This window comes from Sander lucioperca, chromosome 6, assembly GCF_008315115.2.
Source record: "Sander lucioperca isolate FBNREF2018 chromosome 6, SLUC_FBN_1.2, whole genome shotgun sequence".
NCBI lineage: Eukaryota > Metazoa > Chordata > Actinopteri > Perciformes > Percidae > Sander > Sander lucioperca.
The window spans coordinates 36,415,683-36,437,059 of NC_050178.1; the positions used below are offsets into that span (position 1 = coordinate 36,415,683).

The 21,377-nt window shown below is 43.1% G+C and overlaps 1 protein-coding gene across 1 annotated transcript; it reads right to left on the reverse strand.

The window, feature by feature from the left end:
* Positions 1 to 356: 356 nt before the first annotated feature.
* Positions 357 to 21,022, reverse strand: prickle2b (prickle homolog 2b). The gene is made up of 8 exons (XM_031277989.2): positions 20,518 to 21,022; positions 14,603 to 14,786; positions 9,076 to 9,189; positions 8,580 to 8,717; positions 4,923 to 5,126; positions 4,123 to 4,309; positions 2,207 to 3,097; positions 357 to 1,965 (listed from the first exon to the last, which is right to left on the reverse strand). Exons 2-8 carry the CDS (start codon positions 14,732 to 14,734, stop codon positions 1,016 to 1,018), a joined length of 2,616 nt encoding a protein of 871 aa, XP_031133849.1. The 5' UTR covers positions 14,735 to 14,786; positions 20,518 to 21,022; the 3' UTR covers positions 357 to 1,015.
* Positions 21,023 to 21,377: the final 355 nt, after the last annotated feature.

Below are 21,377 nucleotides of genomic sequence, written 5' to 3' on the forward strand. Positions count from 1 at the left end.
CAAGCCACGCTGCTAGCATGCCTTACATACTTGCACAAAGCATCACCAGGTTTCAATAACTAATTCCCTAGACCTTTGTCAGCAGTTTCCAACTTGTATAGGCTGATGCAATAAACCAGAACTTCAGGGGGATCTGTTTCTAGGACAATGGAGCTCTGTGTATTCAAATGTGACGGCCCATTACCGTGGAAGTATAACAACCTAGTGGAGGGTGACTCTCCTAATCAACCACCACACCACATTGTCATTCATTTATGCATTAACAGATGGGGAAGGTGACTGTTATGCACTCTTGTGAACACCAGACACAAGTGTTGTCATTCTCTGGGGAGAAACACCAGCTGCCAATCAAAACACTCAGTGAAGTTCTCCTTTATTCCAAATGCAGGACCAGGTCAGCCACATAAAACATGCATAAGTTGTGTTTGTCATTTTCTATCTCTACATTATAGATATTTAATACATAAATGATTCTATCCATACAAAATATAAAAATATGTGAGGCCTCATTTACAACCATATTTACATGGACTTCCTTAATTTAAGTGAAATTATTAATTCATTTATCTATGTACATACTATGAACTAAAATACAATAGTACAGTATATTCTATATCTAAATCACATTGCATGAAAAAGCTAAACTGTACCAAACCGACTACCTCGCACACTTGTTTGCTGCGTGGAAATGAAGTTATGATAAAATAAAAAATAAAAAAGAAACTGCACATCAGCTTTTAAAAATGTTGTGACTTGATAGAACTGCACATATAACTGTTAGCCTTAATACTCAGGAGATATTCTGAAACATTAACATGAACAAACATGCAAGCACTGCTGCTTTTCACTGTTTACCGACTGTAATTCATCACTGACGTTCAATTACATCATATTCAACACTCAACAACACTGAATAAATGGACTGTGAGTTTTATTTATTTTTACGTTCCATATGGAAGATGTTAGTGTACACAAACTGGAAAAAGAGTCATTTCCTTTACCAGATGACAGGATGTTAGGAGATAATGCAGTTCTTGCTTTTTCTGCGTTTGCGGGTGTGTAACTGCCCACTGCGGTTGGGTCCTCCGATCCCTGTGTTGTTGTACTTATGGACGAGCTCCTGGTTGCTGAGGTAGCGCAGCTGGATGGGTCTGGGGATTGGCTCACCCAAGAAGTAACCTTCATCCTCTGATTCGGAGGATGAAGAGCAGGTGGAGCACCAGCCATCGTCATCGTAATCATCCCAAGAGTATTGGTTCAAGCCAGTGCGCCGGCTGGCCCCAGGGTTCTGAAGAGTCAGGTCTGAAGTGGTTCTGGGACATGGCCTGAAGGGTTGGGGCTGGTATCTTCCCCCTCCTCCTCCTCCTACTCTGAACTGGTCCCTGGCGCTCCTTGGTGGTGGGAAACGGTCGTAATCCTCACAGACACGCAGCTGGGATCTTTCTTGAGGTCTGACTCTTCGCTCTGCTACCAAGTTGAGAGCATTTTCTGAACGAGACCGGCGGGATCTACGGGAGCGGTGGTGGTGGTGCCGGCGCCTCTGAGGAGTCTCCTCCGGAGCATCTATCCGGATACTGGCTCCCCTTCCACCTCCGCCTCCACCCACCCTGCGCTCACTAATGGGTGGCAGGCGGGCAGCGTTGGCGCTGCTCACCAAACTTACCCTATCCTCTTCTTGGAATGTGAAGCCAGGCGGTAAATGAGTCATACCCATACCCATACCCATGCCAGGGGGGTCGCAGTACTGCACCTGGTACTGGGAGGACCTGTGAGGATCCATTTCCATGTAGGGCTGACTGGCGGTGAGGCTGTGAATAGACTCTGAGCTACGAAACTGCACTGAGGAGTTGAGGGTGCCCATGTTACTTTTCTCTGACACGTTCATTCCAGAGTCTTTGCTCAGGTCCGGCATCGAGAAACGAGAAAGGTGCTCCTGACGCTTTCCTCCTCCATCTGCTGAGTTGCCTGTAGGGAAAAAGAGTTGAATTTGTCATTTGTGTCATCTTTGCGGTTTATTCAATGTCATCCCATTAAATTGAAGCAGTACTTTTGTCAAGCTGAATTTCACTCTACGTAAAGTAAAGCAAAGTAAACACAAGTTGTGATGTATACTTCTAACAATACAAGCACTATTGTATAACAAAAACACACAACTTCCCTTGGTCATGCTAACATGGTGCCAAACCAGCAACACTACCATATTCACCTGTTGCATTGGACAGGGCCAGGGACTCCATGGATCCTCTTGGTGTCTGCTCCAGAGGAGTCAGTTGCTCTGTGAAGTTAAGTGCATTGATGGGGTTCCTGCTTCTTGCCACCTGGGTTGCTGCTGGAGGCCCCGCCTCTCTGTCCCTGTCCCTCTGAAAGCCGTGCAAACTGATGGAGCGCTTGTCAGAGGAGAAGCCGTTGTGGTACTGAGAACAATGGGACACCTCTGTGAAGCTCTTTTGGGTCCGCAGTTTGGGTGGATAGTACTCTTCTGGAGCTGGTTGTTGGGACCACATCTCATTCAGAGAGTGGCCCTTCATGGCTGAGATGGGTGGTCTCTTTAAACCTCCGTTCTCCTTGATCCTGTGATCTTGCTGTTGATTATTCTGTCCAGAGCAGGTGGGGTTATAGGCCGTCCTGACATTGCACTGGCTAAGAAGCTGGAGAGGGGTGGGGTTGGCAGTTGGATCTGATTGGGATTCATAATTATAGCCATCACCTGCTTGCTCTTGGCTCTGCCAGGTAGGTGGCTCGCGTGTCAAACTGGGTGTTTGGCTGGATAGACTCAGAAGATCCATTTGTAAAGAAAGTGGGTCCACCTCCCCTGAAAATCTTTCAGTCTGAACTCCACCCCCTCCTCCTCCACTCTTCCCTGCCTTGGAGCTGCGTCTGGACTCTCTGGTGGAGCGAGCGCTTTGGAAGGCCGAATCAGAGGAGTCAGAGCCATTGGGCTCCTCACCCAGGCTGCAGGAGCGTGAGCAGAAGATTTGGCCCTGCTTGGGCAGGAAAGGCCGACCCAGCAGAGAGCGTTTACAGCGGGCACAGCAAAAGCAGCCCTCTGTGGCGTGCCAGTGCTGCCCATCATACGTCATCTGGCCTTGGTCTATGCCTGCAGAAAAGATACACATGGTTTTATATAAAAATAAGATTATGGATGCACAATTAAATACAAAGCACCATGTCTTTATCAAAGAGCCGAAATGAAAAATCGTTTATTTAAAATGCTGTTTTATGTGAAAATAGCGGCATATTACAAGTTGCTTGTTGAGTGAGAAAATAAAACTGGAGGCTGTAATGTAACTGCGCCTGGGGCAAACTCATTATTGGTGCTTTCCCAGCATTGTATAAACACATAGTTTTTGAGTAGGATTGCAGTTGTTGCAGGGGGAAAGAAAACCAGCTATTTGCTAATGGCTGCCATCTGGTTCAAGCTTGTTTTCTGGTGGTTTCAATTTATAATCAGTCGTGCTTTTTAGCCAAATACTTTTCTATATCCTGTCTAACAAATAATTACAGAGCAGATTTGTTGAGAGGTATGTGCCAAAATCACACCTGGGCATCCTGTCTGGACCCACACACCCCCACAGAGTTTTAACAGGAGGTGGCATGGGGCCAAGACGTACTAATATAAAGGTTTCCCGCTGAAAAATACCCCAGTTTCTCCTCTCAGTGGGTTTGCCTCTAACACCACAGGTTGCGAGATGTTTAAATTTGTATTTAACTGACGCTTGGTGCATGTGTCTGTGATAAAAACAGATCCTGAGGGTGAAAAGTCATTTGACAGTCATGCCTTTGCCCCAGGTTGGTTTCATGCTGCATAATGATATATACATGTTTCTCTGTGTTCCTCTGTTATGTGCCCATGCCTGACCATGACATCATTCAATGACTAACTGCTAAAAACCAGGCCACATCTTCCTACTGTAGCTCTTTTCCCCTCTGTGTTACTCTATGCAAAAAAATTAGGTCTGTCTTTCATCCTCCTTAAAGAAAAACTGCAACCCAATAACCTTTCACTTTTTTTCCATGTATCCATGTATTTAGCATTATATTTTTGTTTCTGTAAGTGTCCCTTTTGACCTATTGGAGATTAATGCAGTTTCATATTAAAAGTGATAGATGCCAGCAGCATACCAATGTGTTCCCCGCAGGAGTCGCAGTACTCTGCGTAGAGGGACTCGAAGCAGGAGCAGCAGTAGGGCCGCCCCTCCTTCATGATGTAGCGCTGGCCCCCCAGCACAGTATCGCACTCGAAACAGCAGAAGTGCTTCATGTGCCAGTGACGCCCCTCTGCCTCAGTGCACTCATCCGCAAGGATGATCTAAGAAAGGACAGATAAGAAACAGTATCGTTTATCACAGGTCCTCAGAGGTAGAACCTCAGTTGGGTTATTACTGCCCGCTGAATGACAGGACAAAGGCTCGGCTCGCCCTTTCTGCCCCTCCATACGCACCGTTTACTCCTCTGCAGCTTAGTAATCTTAGATCCTCCTCTTTGTCACTGACTTGTGTAGGAGGCTAATGTGTGTGGGGACTTGGTGAAATCTAGATGGTGCATTTACTTTTAATTACGCTGCTGTTAAAACACCGGGGTGCTTTGTAAGTACTCGTCCCCATTTGCAGAGAGTGTAACTCAGTGCTAATGGTTGGGAGATCAGGATATTGAGAGCCGAGCCCATTAGACCAGAAAAACCCTTGCATGTGTTAAACTGTGACAGTGTGTATGGAAGCCTGTGAGCATCATATGACAGCAGTTTGACGTTATAGTCATGCATTTTTGAACAATTTGTGCCTGTAAACATTTAATAAAAAGCTCTACCGACACCGTCCCACATTACAGACACAGTATGTTCAAGTAAGTGATATGTGTGTCTGTGAACACGTGATCGTCCATGTGCAGGCACGTCTGCGTGTTTGCATGTAAATGGTGTCTACCTCATCGCAGGCGGTGCAGCGCGGCTTCAGCCTCTCGGCGTGGTGCCGGCCGCAGTAGATCTTCCCGTCCTGGTAAAAGTAGATGAGGTCCACCAGAAGCTCGTTGCACATGCTGCACACAAAGCAGGCTGGATGCCAACACACGCTGTGACCTGCCCGTGATGCAAATACAGCAATGTCTCCGCCATTTATCTGGCCTCCGCACTAAAAAGAGGTGGAGGAAGAGGAAGAAGAGAGTTTTTGAGTAAATGGTTGCAGCCAAGCAGCTTTTGTTGGTACTCGTCTACTTAGATCCGCTTTTTTTCTCCAGTACCAATTCCGTAACCTAAACTCAATGTAGTGGCTAGCGTATTGCTATGTTGAGGCAGCGGGAAGTGACCATTGTCCAACAAAATTGTTTTGTCTAAAGTCAATAACGCAGCATTGTTATTTTAACATTTATTAATACATTTATTATTTTAGTAAAATGCGCCTAGGCTAATGCACAGCGCACACACACTATGCTTGTTACACACACACACACACACACACACACAAAAGATTAAAAATAAAAATATTACGGTGCAAATCCGCCATCATAATAGCAATGGGCCAAGGTACAAACGCGCCTGGCTTTTAAAGGGAATGGAAGATGACACTGACTGGTTTATTGTTAGGCCCAAAACACACCTTTAATGAAGACACTAAGTACAAACCTTTTGAACCATGCACCTGGCGCACTGACCCTTTTTTCCACCGTCAAACTAGCAAAAGTGGATTTGGACACGCTCTAAATGCACCTGCGCCATGCGCTTCACGTCGTGCGCTTAGATCGTTAAAATAGGGCCCTAAATGTTAAAAAAAAAAGCCCAAAACACCAATATTCTTTAAAAAGGCTTGTGGAATTTCTATTCTTTCTTTGTTATTAACATTTCCTTATGACAGTGACTGAGAACCTAAGTCAGTCCCTCCAGGATTTCGCGGCCTTTTTTTGAGATTGTTGCGGCCCAAAATGCCTGATTTTGCGGGAGCTTTTGTAAAAAAAATTGCAATAAAAGTTGCGATGTCTTTTGTATTTTTGTTGCAATGAAGCTGGGAGACAGTGAAAGTTGCAAAAAAAAGTTGCAATTTTTTTTTTGTATAGTTCTTTAAAAATAAAAAGGAAACTTGTTTTGGGGAGAATAAAACTACTCTGGGCTGAGTTTTCCTAGTAACCTTACCAAAAAAATATGAAAATGGCTGGTGTATTTAAGACAAAAAAATAATAATTTATTGAATGAATCAAATTTGAACATATGTGTCAGTGGCTTGTTGATCTTTACATTGTTAGTTAATTTCCTATCCTGGCCTGGGACACACATTCATACGGTTTGATAAAAGTACTTATTGGACTTTAACTTATCATTGCACTTACAATAACGAGCATAACTGTCCTCAATTTAGGTCATCCTGTACGTCTCATCTCCGGTTTTTCCTGCATCCATCGTATGCATCGTGAAACAGCAGCAGCTTTCAGCGACTTGAGTGAGAAATCGTTACAGCATACATTGACGTTAAAATGTATACAGGTTGGCAGGGCGGTCTGAAATGTTTTGCACGGTCTTTCGCTGTACGTTTTGTTGGTAAATGTGAGATGTTCAAGTAAAACACGTCTCGTCTTCATATCAGAAAAAAGGAAATGAATTTGGCGTCAACCCGTTTTCATTCCCGCTTGGTCAGTGACTCTCAGAGTCACATACTGATACAAAGTCTGGCACATGGGACTGCTGTGATTGGTTGAAGTCACGGGAAACTCCGGTTATTGGTCAAAATTGCGAGTCACACCAAATTCACGGTGATTGGTTGAATTCGCGTGAATTGTTGCGATCGCGATATCGCAAATTCCTGGAGGGACTACTAAGTAATCTACGGTAATGGACACTTGTCCAGAGTGACTTTTCTCCCTTGTACAATCATTGTAAAAGAAAAAGGTTGTAAAACGATTCATAAATATTTGAGTTACAAACCCAAAATTATTTATTAATATATTATATTTATTAATATATATATATTTGTTATATATTTATTTATAAGTCTTGAAGATCAGTATCAATAAATTATTTTCTTCCCTATCACGTGAGCGAGGGGCCAGCATGAAGTCAGCCAACTCGTCCAGAGATGATGGGCTCAACATGGTAAATGTCTAAGGAACCCCTAAAAACACAATTTCCTAAAGCCTGAGGTCATGTCTTCATATTGCTTCTTTTATCCATCAGTCCAAACCCCCAAAGATATTCCATTCACTATCACATACAAGACAAAAAAAGCAGCACATCTTTACAAATGAAAAGCTGGAACATGGGAATGTTTAAATGACAAATGGATCAATTAATGGTTTCAGCACTACAGCAGATCCCCACTGAAGATGTCCAGTTTTCCCAAGAAGTTCAAGAGCCCATTTCATGGGGTCTTTAATAAGGTCAGTATTGGTGCTGATACAGATCGGTTGCATCTTGGTCTTTAACACAATTTGGCATGAAAACTTGAGAGCACGATGGTGTGTTTACATGTGTGACCGGAGAGGACAAGCACACAGACAAAGAGAGGAAGTTAAAATGCTGCTGGAAGACATTGGTGTGGTAATAGGGGAGAAATACAAATTGAGGGATATATGGGAGGATAAAAAGGAGAGCAAGATTGGCGTGGAGGTGTAAAGGTAAAGAAGCCGGAAAGATAAACGAGAGGGAGTGCGCAGGGTAAGGTCGGGTAGGCAAAGTAGATTTAGAGGGGTTGGAAGATGGAGACGGAGCAAGAGTTACAATCAGGTTATCTAACTGGCACATAGGCTACTGCTGCAAGGAGGCCAAAGGGGGGCGGGGAATTCAATCAATACACACTCTCCCAACAATCTGCTCCCTCATGTATGTGTGTGTGTGTGTGTGTGTGTGTGTGTGTGTGTGTGTCTGCTGAGTGAATGAGAAACACAAGCTTTAAAGCAGCTATACACCCGAGGCACCAACACAACAGAGAGTAGCTCCGTTTTGCTTGAGTCTGTTGTTCACACAGTAACAAATGGCTAGCGGATGCTGAAGTGTGCTGTTTGTTGTTAACAGAACACTCCATTGCACTCTGTAGCCCACTGCAGGCCACTGGAAGAATACATGTAGACAATACATTAAATATTTGGGACACTGGGTAATACTATGAAATGTTTTCAGAGGGATTTAGAGCAGTTTTAACTGTAACTTAGTTCTCTGAGGTATTATGTGAAGCTACATTTTAAGACAAACAAAAACTGTAATTGGTAGAGAGCTGCTACGGCAGCGGGGAGAATGAGACACAACACACACATGCAACACTTTAAGATCTTCTTAAGAACAACACTTTGAGGTGAGACTGACAAGGCCACAACGTTGTGATAAAAGCGGGCGACTGTACGTCTCTGCCCTTTATATGTCAACATCAAGCACCTCTCGTACATCATTACAAAGACCTGAAATGCCAGCGGGCTGTTCAATATGTCTGTCACACTATTTAATGCTTTCATTCCATCGGCCTCATGACGCACCTTTGACCTCATTGCGCTTAATTCGTTCTTGTCACGCAACGCAGAAATGAAATTTAGATCATCTCGTCATATCTCTTGACTGCTGGGGAAACGACACAAAAATGTAGGTTTTGGATATTTCTGTACGATACCTGTTCGCAGATTGCCCCCGTCATCGTCACGGGGAACGGCCGGACGTTGCCGCGTCCCAGGTTCTCCCGTTTTCGCTGGTTACTGAAAAGCTTTAGTTCTCTCTTCTCCTCGTCGTCCAAACCGTTACAGTAACGTACCTAGACACACACATCACATCAACATACATTTGTAAAGTGGGATATGTTACGCAGACGCATAGAGTTGGTATGTGGTTGCCTCTGTTTCTTTAAATTAATATAGCACCGTTAAACTAGTCAAACTTTGGTACTATACCAAATTGTTGGTTTATTAATGTAAAAAAAAGAAAAAGAAAAAAGGAAGGTACACACAGAAACCTCACTTTTTAATTCCTGCCCATTAAGACAGACTCAATTATTTCCTGTTTCCTGTCTTCTCCCTCTTATCTCTGTATTGCCCTGAAGGAGGGGATGGAGGGAGGGAAAGATATATGGATGGATGGAGGGGGTGGGGGAGGGGGTCAGTTTGGACTCTCACCTCATTGTCGTGGGGCGGGAGCTGCTGGAGCAGCTGTTTGATTCTGTATTTCTCTCCTGGGCTGTTCACATAGGGCACCTTGTCCTCAGGCAGGGAGCTGTAGTACTGGTGAACCTGAGCACGAGACAGAGACAGAAAGAGGATGTGTGTGATGATAAAGAACAACAACCTATCTGTAACATGTAAAGTAGCTGACAAACCCAAAATACACTGATCATTTTCATTATCAAATTAACTAACCCTAACCCTCAATTACTATTTCTGGTTAATTGATTTCATATTTTGTCTATGAAAGGTCACAAAATAAGGAAAAATCCAAGAGCTCCCATACTCTCACTTTTCCAATTGCTTACTTTGTCTGTACAATAGTAAAAACAGCTAAACGGTCAGGTACAGTTTATAGTAAGACAAAGAAAAGCTACAAATCTTCCTTTAGAGAAGCTGGAACCTACACATTTTTACATGACAAATTACACAAAACGGTTAAATTATTATTAAGATGTCTATTTATCATTTCAGCACTAAAAAGGTAAAACTGTGAGGAGACAAAATTAACAGGATCTACAACCGGGAGTGACCACCACACACAGAAAATCACTTTGATTTATGGCCCACCCGCGGAGACTTAATGGAACCGCACCTCTCCATCTTTGCACATTGACAAGGGAATGTATCGCTGACCTGTCAAATGTGCACACACACACACACACACTCACGTACACACGTGATTAACACAAATGCATGTAGCAGTGTGTGTGTGCATAACAATGTGTGCGACAGCGGGATTAATGCTTATCTGGCCATTCCAAATTGCTTTGGACAATCTTTACATTACAGCTGCAGACAATGAGTGTCATCTCTGTGTTATTTAGTGCAGTCTTTTTTATGACACTGTAACAGGGGGCCTAGGGGATAACAGAGGTCAGGGCAGTCATATATGAATGTGATTGGAGGGGGGTGCAAACCACGAAAGCCACAGGGTTTTAAAGGGAGATTCGAGGACAGAGGTTCAAGAAAGAGGAGTAGGAGAGGTGTGGAGAGGAAAATAAAGACATGATGAAAATTACAGATAGATGAAGAGAGTGAAAGTAGAAGAAGAATCAAGATAATGTTTGATTGAATGTAAGAAACAAAAACAATACAGAAGAACACACAATGAAGACTTGGAATGTAAAGAGAAACAACATGATCGATACCTGCTGACTAGGTCACGCCAATCTTAATGCCTTATCCGTCTTCCCAATGGATCTACTGCCTAGAAGCCATTAGCTTCGTCCTTGGCAATAACACAGTCACTCAAAACACTAAACAGATTAACTTGAATAACGCAGACACACATCAGTACGTAGAGACCAAAATTAAAATATATTGCTTTTAAAAACTCTCATATTTTTAAGTTTTCTTGTCCTGATGCTGTAGTGCCACAGTCTAAATGCATGTTTGTTGTTGGGATGAATTTACAGCAGGAACCTCTTGTTGTAAGTGTAACCTATTTCCTTCTGCTCTGCTTTTGTTGGCTTCCAACGGTGTTGGCGAGGGACGCCGGATCCGTGTCGAGCAACATGGATCTGGACACCAGGCGGATCTCAGGATGGTCCATGAAAGACTGACTGTGGTCAAGCACTGATAAAACACAGAAAGCACCTATGCTTCCAGATGCACACACACACATACTGCTAATGATAAGTTATGAAACATGCTTCCAACAACAACAGGGTTACAATCTAGAGGTGAAAGGATTGTTGCCTCGAGGAAAAGATCTAAAGACAGATACGCACACACGCACACTTAGATACACATAATGGACACAGTTGGAGGAGCAGCTTGTGATAATAACTATAATCGAAAGCAGACAGAACTAAAGACAGGGCAGAATTTCGAACTGTACTGAAAGGAGTGTTTTAAAAAACTAAAGCAAATGGTAGGACTTCACATCTGATTGACAAGAGCGCACGCTTCACACAGCTGGTTTCTATTGCTGTTAATGGCCAGGCAGCTAGAGGAAAAGACACCACCAGGCACCAGTCCTGACATTTTCTTAACAAGCCACTTCACAGTGGTTAGTGGACACATAAGATATTATATTGTTGAGAAAACACTGGTAGTTACAGCCAAACATGGTGGGAAAGATGGTGCTTTCATAGTGAAGTGAGCAGATTTAATGACTGTTTTCATTCGCTGTCCTTCTCTTCTAATGTCTTTGCTGAAATGTGCAAGTGCCCACAAATCAACACTGTAGTCAGCAGCACAGTTGTGGGAGCAAATTTAATGAGTTTGAAAGTTAAAAAGGCCTGAGATGGGTTAATTAAGCATGAAATATAAGCTATACTCAATATACTAAGAGTCTACAGCCATGCTAGCAGCTCTGTGAGGGTGTATAGGGACAGTGGTGCTCACAGTTACATGATAGTGTTTAGCAGGTACAATGTTTACCACTGTCACCATCTTGTGCTATGTTCCAAATCACATACTTTTTCTATTTAATTTTAGTACGTACTGCATCTGCCCTTACAAGGTACAGTGTGCATACAATTGGGACATACTACTTTGTCATAAGACTGTGCCTTTGACCCTCTTGCTCATAACCGTCAATAAGCAGTCATCAGGCTGTCATCTGTCTGTGCTCTCTCTGCGGCTCAGTCAATGTGACATATCTTACGCTGTGCAGAGGATTGTGGGTCAGAATAGCCAGAAAAGCATGCTGGCTTGCATACTGCAAAATACGACCGAATGCAGTTGGACATCCTGGAATTTTGGGCATACTGCATTTGACATACTATGTATTGGGACATACTAAAATCTGTAAAGTTTCTGGCATACTAAATAGTATGGTAGTATGGGTATTGGAACGCACCCTCGAGGGTAAAAAACAAAACACAAGCACTTTTGTAATAGTCAGCTGTTACACGTTTGTTCATGATAGTGCGGTCTGAAATGATGAGATCTATAAACGATCTGACGGAAAACAATAATTATGAAAATAAAGTCTACAGGTGCTACATTAGGGGGTTAAAAAAAACACAACAGGACGTCACACAAATGGGCCATTTACAGCCAGTGACACTCCCACCGCCGCACAACCCTGTGGCGTATCGCCAGATAGCTTTTCTGGTCTGAATGGGCCCTTAGTTTGGAGTATTAGCATGGTAACATTTGCTAATTAGCAATAAACAACCTCATTGTGGCACTAGAGGATAGGTCAGTGGATCACCTAAGTCAGAGGCCTTCATCCTCTGGGGACCATGAATATCTATTTGTGGTGTAATGGACCATAGTTGATCCGTGGTCCGTACGGATCAACAGTCACGGTTCGGAATGCATGTGAACCGCGGATCAATTGCAAAGTTTAACCATAATAATAGTGTGAGTGAAATGCATATTTAATAAATCATTTAAATTCCCCCTTTTTTGTGCTGATCTGAAAATGTATCCAATCCGTGACTCAAAACCATGATCTGATCCGAACAGGGAGTTTTGTGTATATCATTTATCTCCCATTCGCAGCTGCTGGCTGTAATCAGGTAATGGGCTGACATTTGGCATGGTCCTTTAACCCGGATGGGAATCAGTCAGGTCCATTGGGAACAGGTCAAACTAGCCTCAGGTACCTTTCAGATGGGCTCGTTGTTGTCTGAAAGTTAATCCACATCAGAACCTGGATTGCATGAAAAACCTTGAGCTGAATTTCTATTCAAATAACCCACATGGGAGCAGTCTGAAAAAGCAGACTTCATGTTTGAATGCAAATTAAAATCAGATCCTGGTACATGCTGAATAGCGTTTGCACATTAGAGTGCAGCTCTTGCTACATTATTGTAAAACAAAAAAAAACACCAGAGACAGGCCAATGCTAAGCAACATTCTTGGCCTTGGCAAACTGTAACTTGGCAACAGTCAAGAATTTTATTTGAGAAGGATGGAGAGAGGACAGCAAAAGAAGACAGTGGGAGAGAGAATGTTGGCAGGCCCTCCTTAACACTGCAGCTCAATAACATCTCGAACACACTCAGTAATGACTGCGTTTGGTGATAAAAGGTCTGTTTTCCAGCGATTGTTGAAAAAAATGCAAACACACACAGGAGAGTTTAACAGTCCTAACTAGGTGCTGAGTTATCCCTCATAATCCTCAGATATAGCTGACTGAATGCTGCTGTCCTGGTCTGAAATCTCTCGTTACAGAGTGGTGACTTTACACCACTGCTGGCTGAATAGCAGACTTATCACAGCCCCGGCTCCCTACGGGGAAACCTAAACCCACCGTTTAGATCCTGGAGATTAGCTTTGTGTTTACCATCACCTTCTATTCTCACTCTGTCTTTACCTATTGCAGAGGAAGGCCGGGTGTTGAAAAGCCCCACATCAGGCATACTTCTGCTCCTCTGTAGGAGGTCACACAACGAGTTTCCGCAGCTTGAATGCCTTGGAAAAGGTTGGGAAAATTTAATTGCTATGGCTAAGGACACTCTTCTTCTTGGCTGTTAGAAGTGCTCTTAATTGTCACAATATTTTGCACAAAATACAAAAATAGCTAGTTAATGTCAAGATTGTTTATTGCGTTGTGCTGATGCAATACTGCACAGTCCAGTTTCCATTATGGCCTGACTGTTCCTGAGGTCATACCGCCACTAGACATGAACCTAATTGACTTCGCGGTTAGACGCGTGACCCTTGAGGGGGATGAAAAATAGCTGCGCTCAGTCCTCGGTGGTGAAAACTAGGGGCCATAACAACATTGTATTGGCCTGTTCATTGCTTCCAGCTCATCAACAACATGAAACCAGCTTCCACAAATGCTTCTATTGTCCTATAAAACTGGAAAGCCTCCCACACGTGCACACCTATGGTTCAATTGAGCACTTTAAAATAGGATTTTCTTCAACATGCATGGGACCTTTAATGAGTTTGTGAATTACTCAGGCTTAGCTTTGTTGCCGTGAGAGCGATGAAACCTACTGTCAACATGTTTGCAGGCAAAATGAATTGGAGATTAATTTGACTGACTGCTGGCGCCACATAATCCTTGTTATCCACTAGCCTGCAGAAGGAGCAGTCAGCATAATTGGTGAGCTATCATATGGTGAGGTGGGGCTCTAACTGAATAATTACAAAATATTGGCATGAGGTGCAACACAAACTTTCATTAGGTTTACACTACTGGTATGTAAATGTATAAACGTGTAATCTTTCTGTGCATATTACTGAAATCCTTCCCCCCCCTCTGTGTCACTCTGTCATTTTAGTCACACTCAAATGTTTGATACACCAAACATGTCTCATGTATACATTTGAACTCATACTGTAATGTGTACATATAATGAAATCAGAGCTTTTTGATGAGTAATTGTAATGTGATCCCAGGACTGTCATTGTCTTTTCATCCATTTCTGACATGCCAGTCTGTTGTTAACACCAGCTGCTGGACAACAAACAATCTTTAGAAAACAGGACAACTGCGCAATTAGACCTCAGTGGTGCCGTCCAGTGTGAATTTAATGTGGCTCAGATGAGTGTAAGATGTTCTTAATACCTGCTCAGGTTTGAGTCCTGGTGGGACCCAGGCGTACTCCTCCAGGGCACAGCCCGAGTCGTCGTCAGAGGTGGAGTTCCTCTGGAAGTCGTACATCAGCTTGGTGACCGTCTTCTCCATCTCTACAGGCATGGCTGTTACAGCATGCTCCTCACGGCGACACTTACAGTGCACACAGATCTTCCTAAAAGACGGACAAAAACAGACAAAGAGCATCTGTTATGCCAATGTCGTATGAAGACTAAAGACTTTGGTTCAACAATAATGAAAGATTTAATGGAATAAATGAAGGCAAACGTTATTTGGCCTCCTAAATTACGCTGTTGAAAAGTGTGATTTGTGCTTTGCAAATAACTTTTGTACACTTTAACTCTTTATACCCCAGAATACACCACCAGTAGGGTAAAAACAACCCCTCAGTTTAATAAATCACAGTGTAAACAGAAATACATTTGGGGAGGTAGAGTTTCAACAGAAACAAGACGTCATACTGCAGTTGCTGTTTGGGCCTCTGAAGCCTGCCATCAATCACCAAAAAATAAAAATAACCTAAATTGCTTTTTTCAAAAGGTAACCTCAGACGACTACCTGTTAAAAAAAAAAAAAAGGGAAATCTGTCACCCAACCTACTCGTCTGTAGCCATAGTAAAGCCCCCTCAAAAATTCTGTGAATCGCTCGATTTTTGTTCATAACCACATGGCGTCTGTTTGCAGACCCTCTACTCGTAAAGGAAGTGAACACCACACAGTTTAAAAGGTCAAGGCTTCCCACTGCAACTCTCACAGTAAAATGTGGGTACCACAAATACAACGCTCAACAATCCTCTCGGGTGCCAAGAACAAGGATATAATCACTAACAGACTATGGATATTAGCAGAATACAGCCAATGACAGTGATGGAAAGCAGCACTGTACGTGCGCACGCACGCATGCACACACACACACACACCCACGCACAGACTACTATTCTGAAGTGTTGTCTTACAAAATATTGGGATTAAGAGACAGAAATGATTCGAAAACTTGAAAAGGACACCGAGCATGGAAGACATCTCCCAAAAAGCAGAAGAGAATGTGGGTTAAATACCTGAGAGCATGGATTAAAAATAAAAATATAGGCCACCTTCACCAAGTCTGTACTTGGATCCAAAGGGAGAAGACACTGCATAAGTACTGATTCCTGTGTCCTTGACAGCTCTAAGCCTCTGAATGGAGATGTAAACTCTGGGTGGCCAGAAGGTTGCATCCCACTAAACCTTTCTCCCCCTTAGGTGGCCAAACCAGGGAGACAATCCCATTACTTTCCCAGATGGACGCCTGCCTGCCTGTCTGACTGACTGACAGACCTACGGAAGAGCTTAAGGACAATCAGGACACCGTTTGACAGACTGACAGCTTGGTCGGCTGAGGATGTGGTAGTATAAAGTGCTTGGAGTGCAGACAGCACCATGTGGAGAGCTGGCCAAGTCTCACCTTGTCGGTCATTCAAAAGGGGCACTTCTTGTCCAAGGGTTGAGTCTTGGTTAACAAAGCACTTCAAGTCTACTTGGCTTAGCACTGATGGATTTTGTTGATAGAATGGACACTGGAAAGACTTGTAGCTCTCCAAGTAAAACATCCCATTGACATGCCACAACATATGACATGTAATCCTTAGAAAGAAAACATACAAATATACAGGTCTAACGTTTGAAGAATTCTCCATCACCACTTGAGATTCATCGCCATCTGTGAGGAGCCTAACAGCCTATAACTGTCAGCTCCAGCTTTCAACACCGCCCTAAGCAGATAGGCAGACCCCTGCAATTTCTGCAGTGAGCAAATCACAAGCTTTACAAACTAACTCCATAAATATTACACATGAAGTGGCCAGATATAATCGGCATTAATATTAATGTTATGATAAACAGAGCAGCGATGCAGCTCAGGCAGACAAAGTCATCAAGCAGCTGTCAAGCAGGCCGACTCTTTAGAAAATCCACGTCCCAGCGGCATGAAGCTATAGCCAGGGGCGACGCAGCGTGCCTCATTACAGCCCAGCACCTTCACCATCATTACTAATTTAAGGCGGGTTAACTGGCTGACACACAGAAATGTGTGCATCTCCAAGAACACACACTCACAGCGAGGATGATGAGTGTAAGTGAAAGACAAAGACACCATTAGGGAAGACAAAAAGCATTAAGCACGTATGGACACCCTTTCCAGTCTTATGACACGCTGCCAGGTGGTTAGCAGTTATTTCTGCCTTGGGGTGAGGAGGGACTCTTGGCGATAAGAGTATACAAATAGCCAGAGCTGAAGGAAAGCATTTCACACTGCATTCCTTCCGAGAGGACAAATTACAACTTCCCTGCCCCACGCTCCGCCTATGGTCTCTGTGGAGTTCAATTTGGAGGCAGAGAAGCTTGTGACTGTTTGAGAAACACACCTATCCGACCCCAATCTCTCACTCCAGATGTGTGAGGATGGCCTTCCTCAAGTGATTCAACTCGAAAATATCTGATCTGCCCACATCAGCGCTGGCAGAGATACTGTAGGCCTACAGGGGCCTGTTGCTCCTTCCATCCCCTTCTATCCTCATGATTTACAACACGCTTCATGCACATGCCTGGGATTTCCCCTCCACTGAAACCTAATCCCTGAGCTTCCCCTTTGTAATCTACATGATTTCAATTAGGAGAGATTTGGGGTCTTTGGTAATACAAGTCAAGTGCATCGTTGTCGCCTCATAAATGACTGAGAGGTAAAGAGAAGGGAAGTTAAAAGGCTTGTTCTTTATTCAAACATGACTGGGCTTTCATCCCCTGGGAGATGTAAACGCTGATGTATCATTGGTCAGGTGGAGTGTGAGGTTTATTCAAGACCCGGGGGGGTATTGTTTTTGGACAATAATCCCCGTGACCATGATGTCAGTAGAGAATGATTCACCGTTTTGGGTTAATTATCATTGTCTTGCTCCTCTACATTAGCCCTGTAACCCAGGGAACGGGTGGTTTTAATACGTAACTAGTCTGCCTGGAGTCTGATAGGCACCTCTAAAAGTTACATAAGACTTGGCTCAATTGCGTTAGATCACTGCTGCAAGATCTTCATCAAGCATGGTCTCAAGTTTGGTCCAAAGAAGCCATGTTGTTGTTTCTGGGATAAAAATCTACCATCTTAGTAAATGTGCTTCAAAGCAAAGCCAAAGTTGACTCAAAATGATCTTTGCAAGGCAAAAAAATAGGGCTAGGGTTGTAACTATAATTCCTTAGGAGACGCTTTTCAACCCAAGCTTAGAAAACCATCTGATTCAACTGTATCCAAGAGCCAGGGGAGGGAGTAGCCTTGGAGGATTTGCAGCTGAAGTCTCATTCCACTCTCATTCCTGAGCAGCTCCCAAAACCGCTGCAGCTTTTCCATGGCATCACTCTAGATGGCCAGATTAAAATCCCATCTTTAAATGGCAGCTCTGCGCAAAAACTGAGGTTAGATGACAAGAGAGGAGAGCTCAGGGGAGAGAACAGCTGGGGGCACACAGCAGCCAAGCATGGTCTTCTTTTTTCCTGCCTCTGCTTTTGTTTTCTCTGAAAGTGGGGGGGGGGGAGAGGACGACAGACTATTTTCTCTTTAACTGCCTTTTGTTTGGTGAATACAAATTTCTGTTGTCCAGTGTTTTGAAATTTTCAGGATTCAACAATTAGCCCCGCTTGGTCAAATTACCAATATACAAACAAGGTCTTTTTACATACACTGGGCTGCATGTTGACATCAGAGCCATTCGGAGCCAATCACAGTTGAACATGACTGGAGGTGTTGCTGACAAGAATCAGGCTCAACAAAGACCTTTTCCATTAGTGGCTAATTAGTAGGATCCAGATGCAGCGTGTTGCCAAGGACAGAGATTAGGCCTGCATCCACCTGTCATAACAAATTATAAAGAGCCAAAGTCATGCTCTCTTTTCAACTAGCCTTTAGACCACTAGCCTCAACCTGATGATGAGTTATGACAGCAACATAGGCATCTTTGCATTTTGTATCTAAACACGACTATTTCATTAGCATTCAACAATCAACGCTCCCATGAGACACTCCACCAATTGTGCACATTACTAGAATTGGGCCAGAAACTCACATTTTTCAACAGAAAGCCCATGTTACAAACTAGAGGTGTGGGGTTCAAGAAAAGTGGGCATTTACGAGGCAGTGGAGGGTCTAATCATAGATACTATTGAGTATTATGGGAAATGTAGGAGCCAGTGTTTTTGGACCTTGGCCCACACTAGAGACTTAAAAAGTTGGGATATATTGACCTCTGCTGCTTCAATTTCAATCAATGGACCCCCCAACTTTATGAAAGCACAGTACAAAAACCGCTGGAGCACCCCTGTAATAGTGAACCCAAGACTCGTGCTAAATAATGACTGTCTCATCTTGGTTGAAATTATTTGTGTTGTCCAGTAAGGTAAATAGCTATTTAACATGTTTAATATCAATGTTTCAGGTTTTCAGAAAGAGTTATGAAGAAATATTTGAATGCCAAAATTCTTGAGAGCCAAAAGCTAGTGGAACACAACCTAATGATGAATTTGGGTGAGCCTTTCAACTGTATAATGTAACCTATAGTAACTGGAGATATGTAATACACACAAAACACATGCACTACGAGGACGACAACATCAGGGCTCAACGGTCACAGTATTTTTTAAATTGTAGATCTGTAATAGACTGGGCTTTTTCTTCTATATTCACTCACTCAGCTTTAAGAAGTGAATGGTACAGAAGTACTATACTTGAGACTGGACCACATAACTTATTCATTCACTGTTGACTTGTTCCATAAAGTGACTCTACTTTGGATGGTAACGGAGGGAGTCATGGAAGGGCCAGGCTTCCAAGACAATCTCAGTACAGACTTCAGACCATACTCAAACACTGGTAACACATTGCCAGGAAATCTGCCATCGTCCTAGGAATTTATTGGGATATTATGTTGACTTTTCTTTCTTGTCAGTGGGGAAAAGAGCACCAACCAATGCGGTGATCCCCCCCCCCCCAAAAAAAAAAAAAAAAAAAAAAAGCAGTTGCGAATGTCAGAAATAATGTTGATCTGGCGTTTAGGCTCCTGTCAGTTCAGTTAATGTTTGGGCTGCTCTCAGACCCGAGGAGCCCAATGATACTGCAGCCAGCTGCTGAAGCCACATTATTCATTATCTCCCCGTCAGTCTATTCATGTGCTAATCCAGTGACCCTTTACACGGCCAAAAAGTAGCCATCTAAATGGCTCAATTAGCCTGCAGTCTTGTAATGTGTTAAAAACGATTATGCAACTTGTTTCCGGTGCAGTTTGCAGCAAACTCCAGGAAATGATTAGAGCATTTTAACTATGATACTCAATGACAAAATAATAAGACTTGACTGGAGAAACATCATGAAGCAAGTTGATCTGGAGGGGGGAATTAAATATTTTACAGAGGCCTGTTTATTTATCAGTTAATTTACTAAGCAATATATAATCCATATGGCACAGAGTCTGACTCTGCACAACAAAGACTTTCTGGCTGGAAAGCGCACAGTAGCTTGACCATTGCGCCACAGGGGGTGGGGTGGGGGATATTTAAACGGTGAAAGCTACAGTGCGAGTCCGACAACTCTGCATCCAAATAACCCGGCGTTAAGCAAAGTGACAAAGGCTTATTTTTTAACTTATTTTCAAAGCCCTTTTTTTCTTTTAGTGCTTTGACTACTTTACGCACACATTTCAAAGAGAGAGTAAAAAGCTTAGTCAGAAACAAATTCGATTTCATACATTTAAACACATGTGACTCAATTATCTTTTCCATTATGCTTTCAAAACCCCCAACAAGTCGTCCGTCGCGCTATTAAACGGCTCCAAACACAACATAAACACGATCAATAATCAGCTGCTCACCTTCTTACAAACTGCGACGGATGTCAGCCATAGCCCTGACGTCGGTGCTGGTTGTGGTGGTGCGGGTTTTAAAATGCGTCTTTCTCATTGCAGAATTTGTCATACAACTCCAACGCCACAGCTTTGCCACGCAAACACCCCACTCTCACCCGCTGTGTGGTGTCTGCACCCCTCTGCTACATGTACCCCCTCCGTTTAAAAGCCTTTTGTCAACCCCCTGCTCTCCGCAAACACATTCAGGAGTTCAGCAAATGAGGAGAAAAGCGCAGACGGAGAGCCAACTTAAAGTGCGTAAAATCAGATCTCCATTTACAGATCCAAACGAGAGCGCAGATTCCGACGAAATATTTGAAAATCCAAATGAATAAGACAAAAATCTCTCTTGGAAGCAGGGTTACTGCTGACGGCTCTAAATGAAGATCCGTGCGGAGTTTCGCCGCGTTAAAAGCACTGAGCGCTGGAGCTGCTCCACTCGCTGCTGACAGACCCACTGAATAGCAGCGCTTTAATCTTTAACCGGCGTCAAGATCGTTTTTATTACACGATCGCTTCCGGTTTGCACTTTCAAAATAAAAGCACCGTTGTCAAAAGTTTTGGGACATATTTTGGTTTATAATTTAATCTAATACATTTACCCTTTATGATTTAGATTGTTCTATCCCCGTACATGTATAGGCAACACATAGGTACATATGTAGGCAATTCATGTTGTATGTATGTTATGTAACTTCAATCATATATAATATTTGGTAAAAAGTCGGGTTTTTCTTTTACCAAATTAAAAGACAGAATGCAAAAGGAGTGTGTTACAAAGGGAAATAGCTCAGTGATAACTAAGCAGTCTTCTAAAATTAAGATGG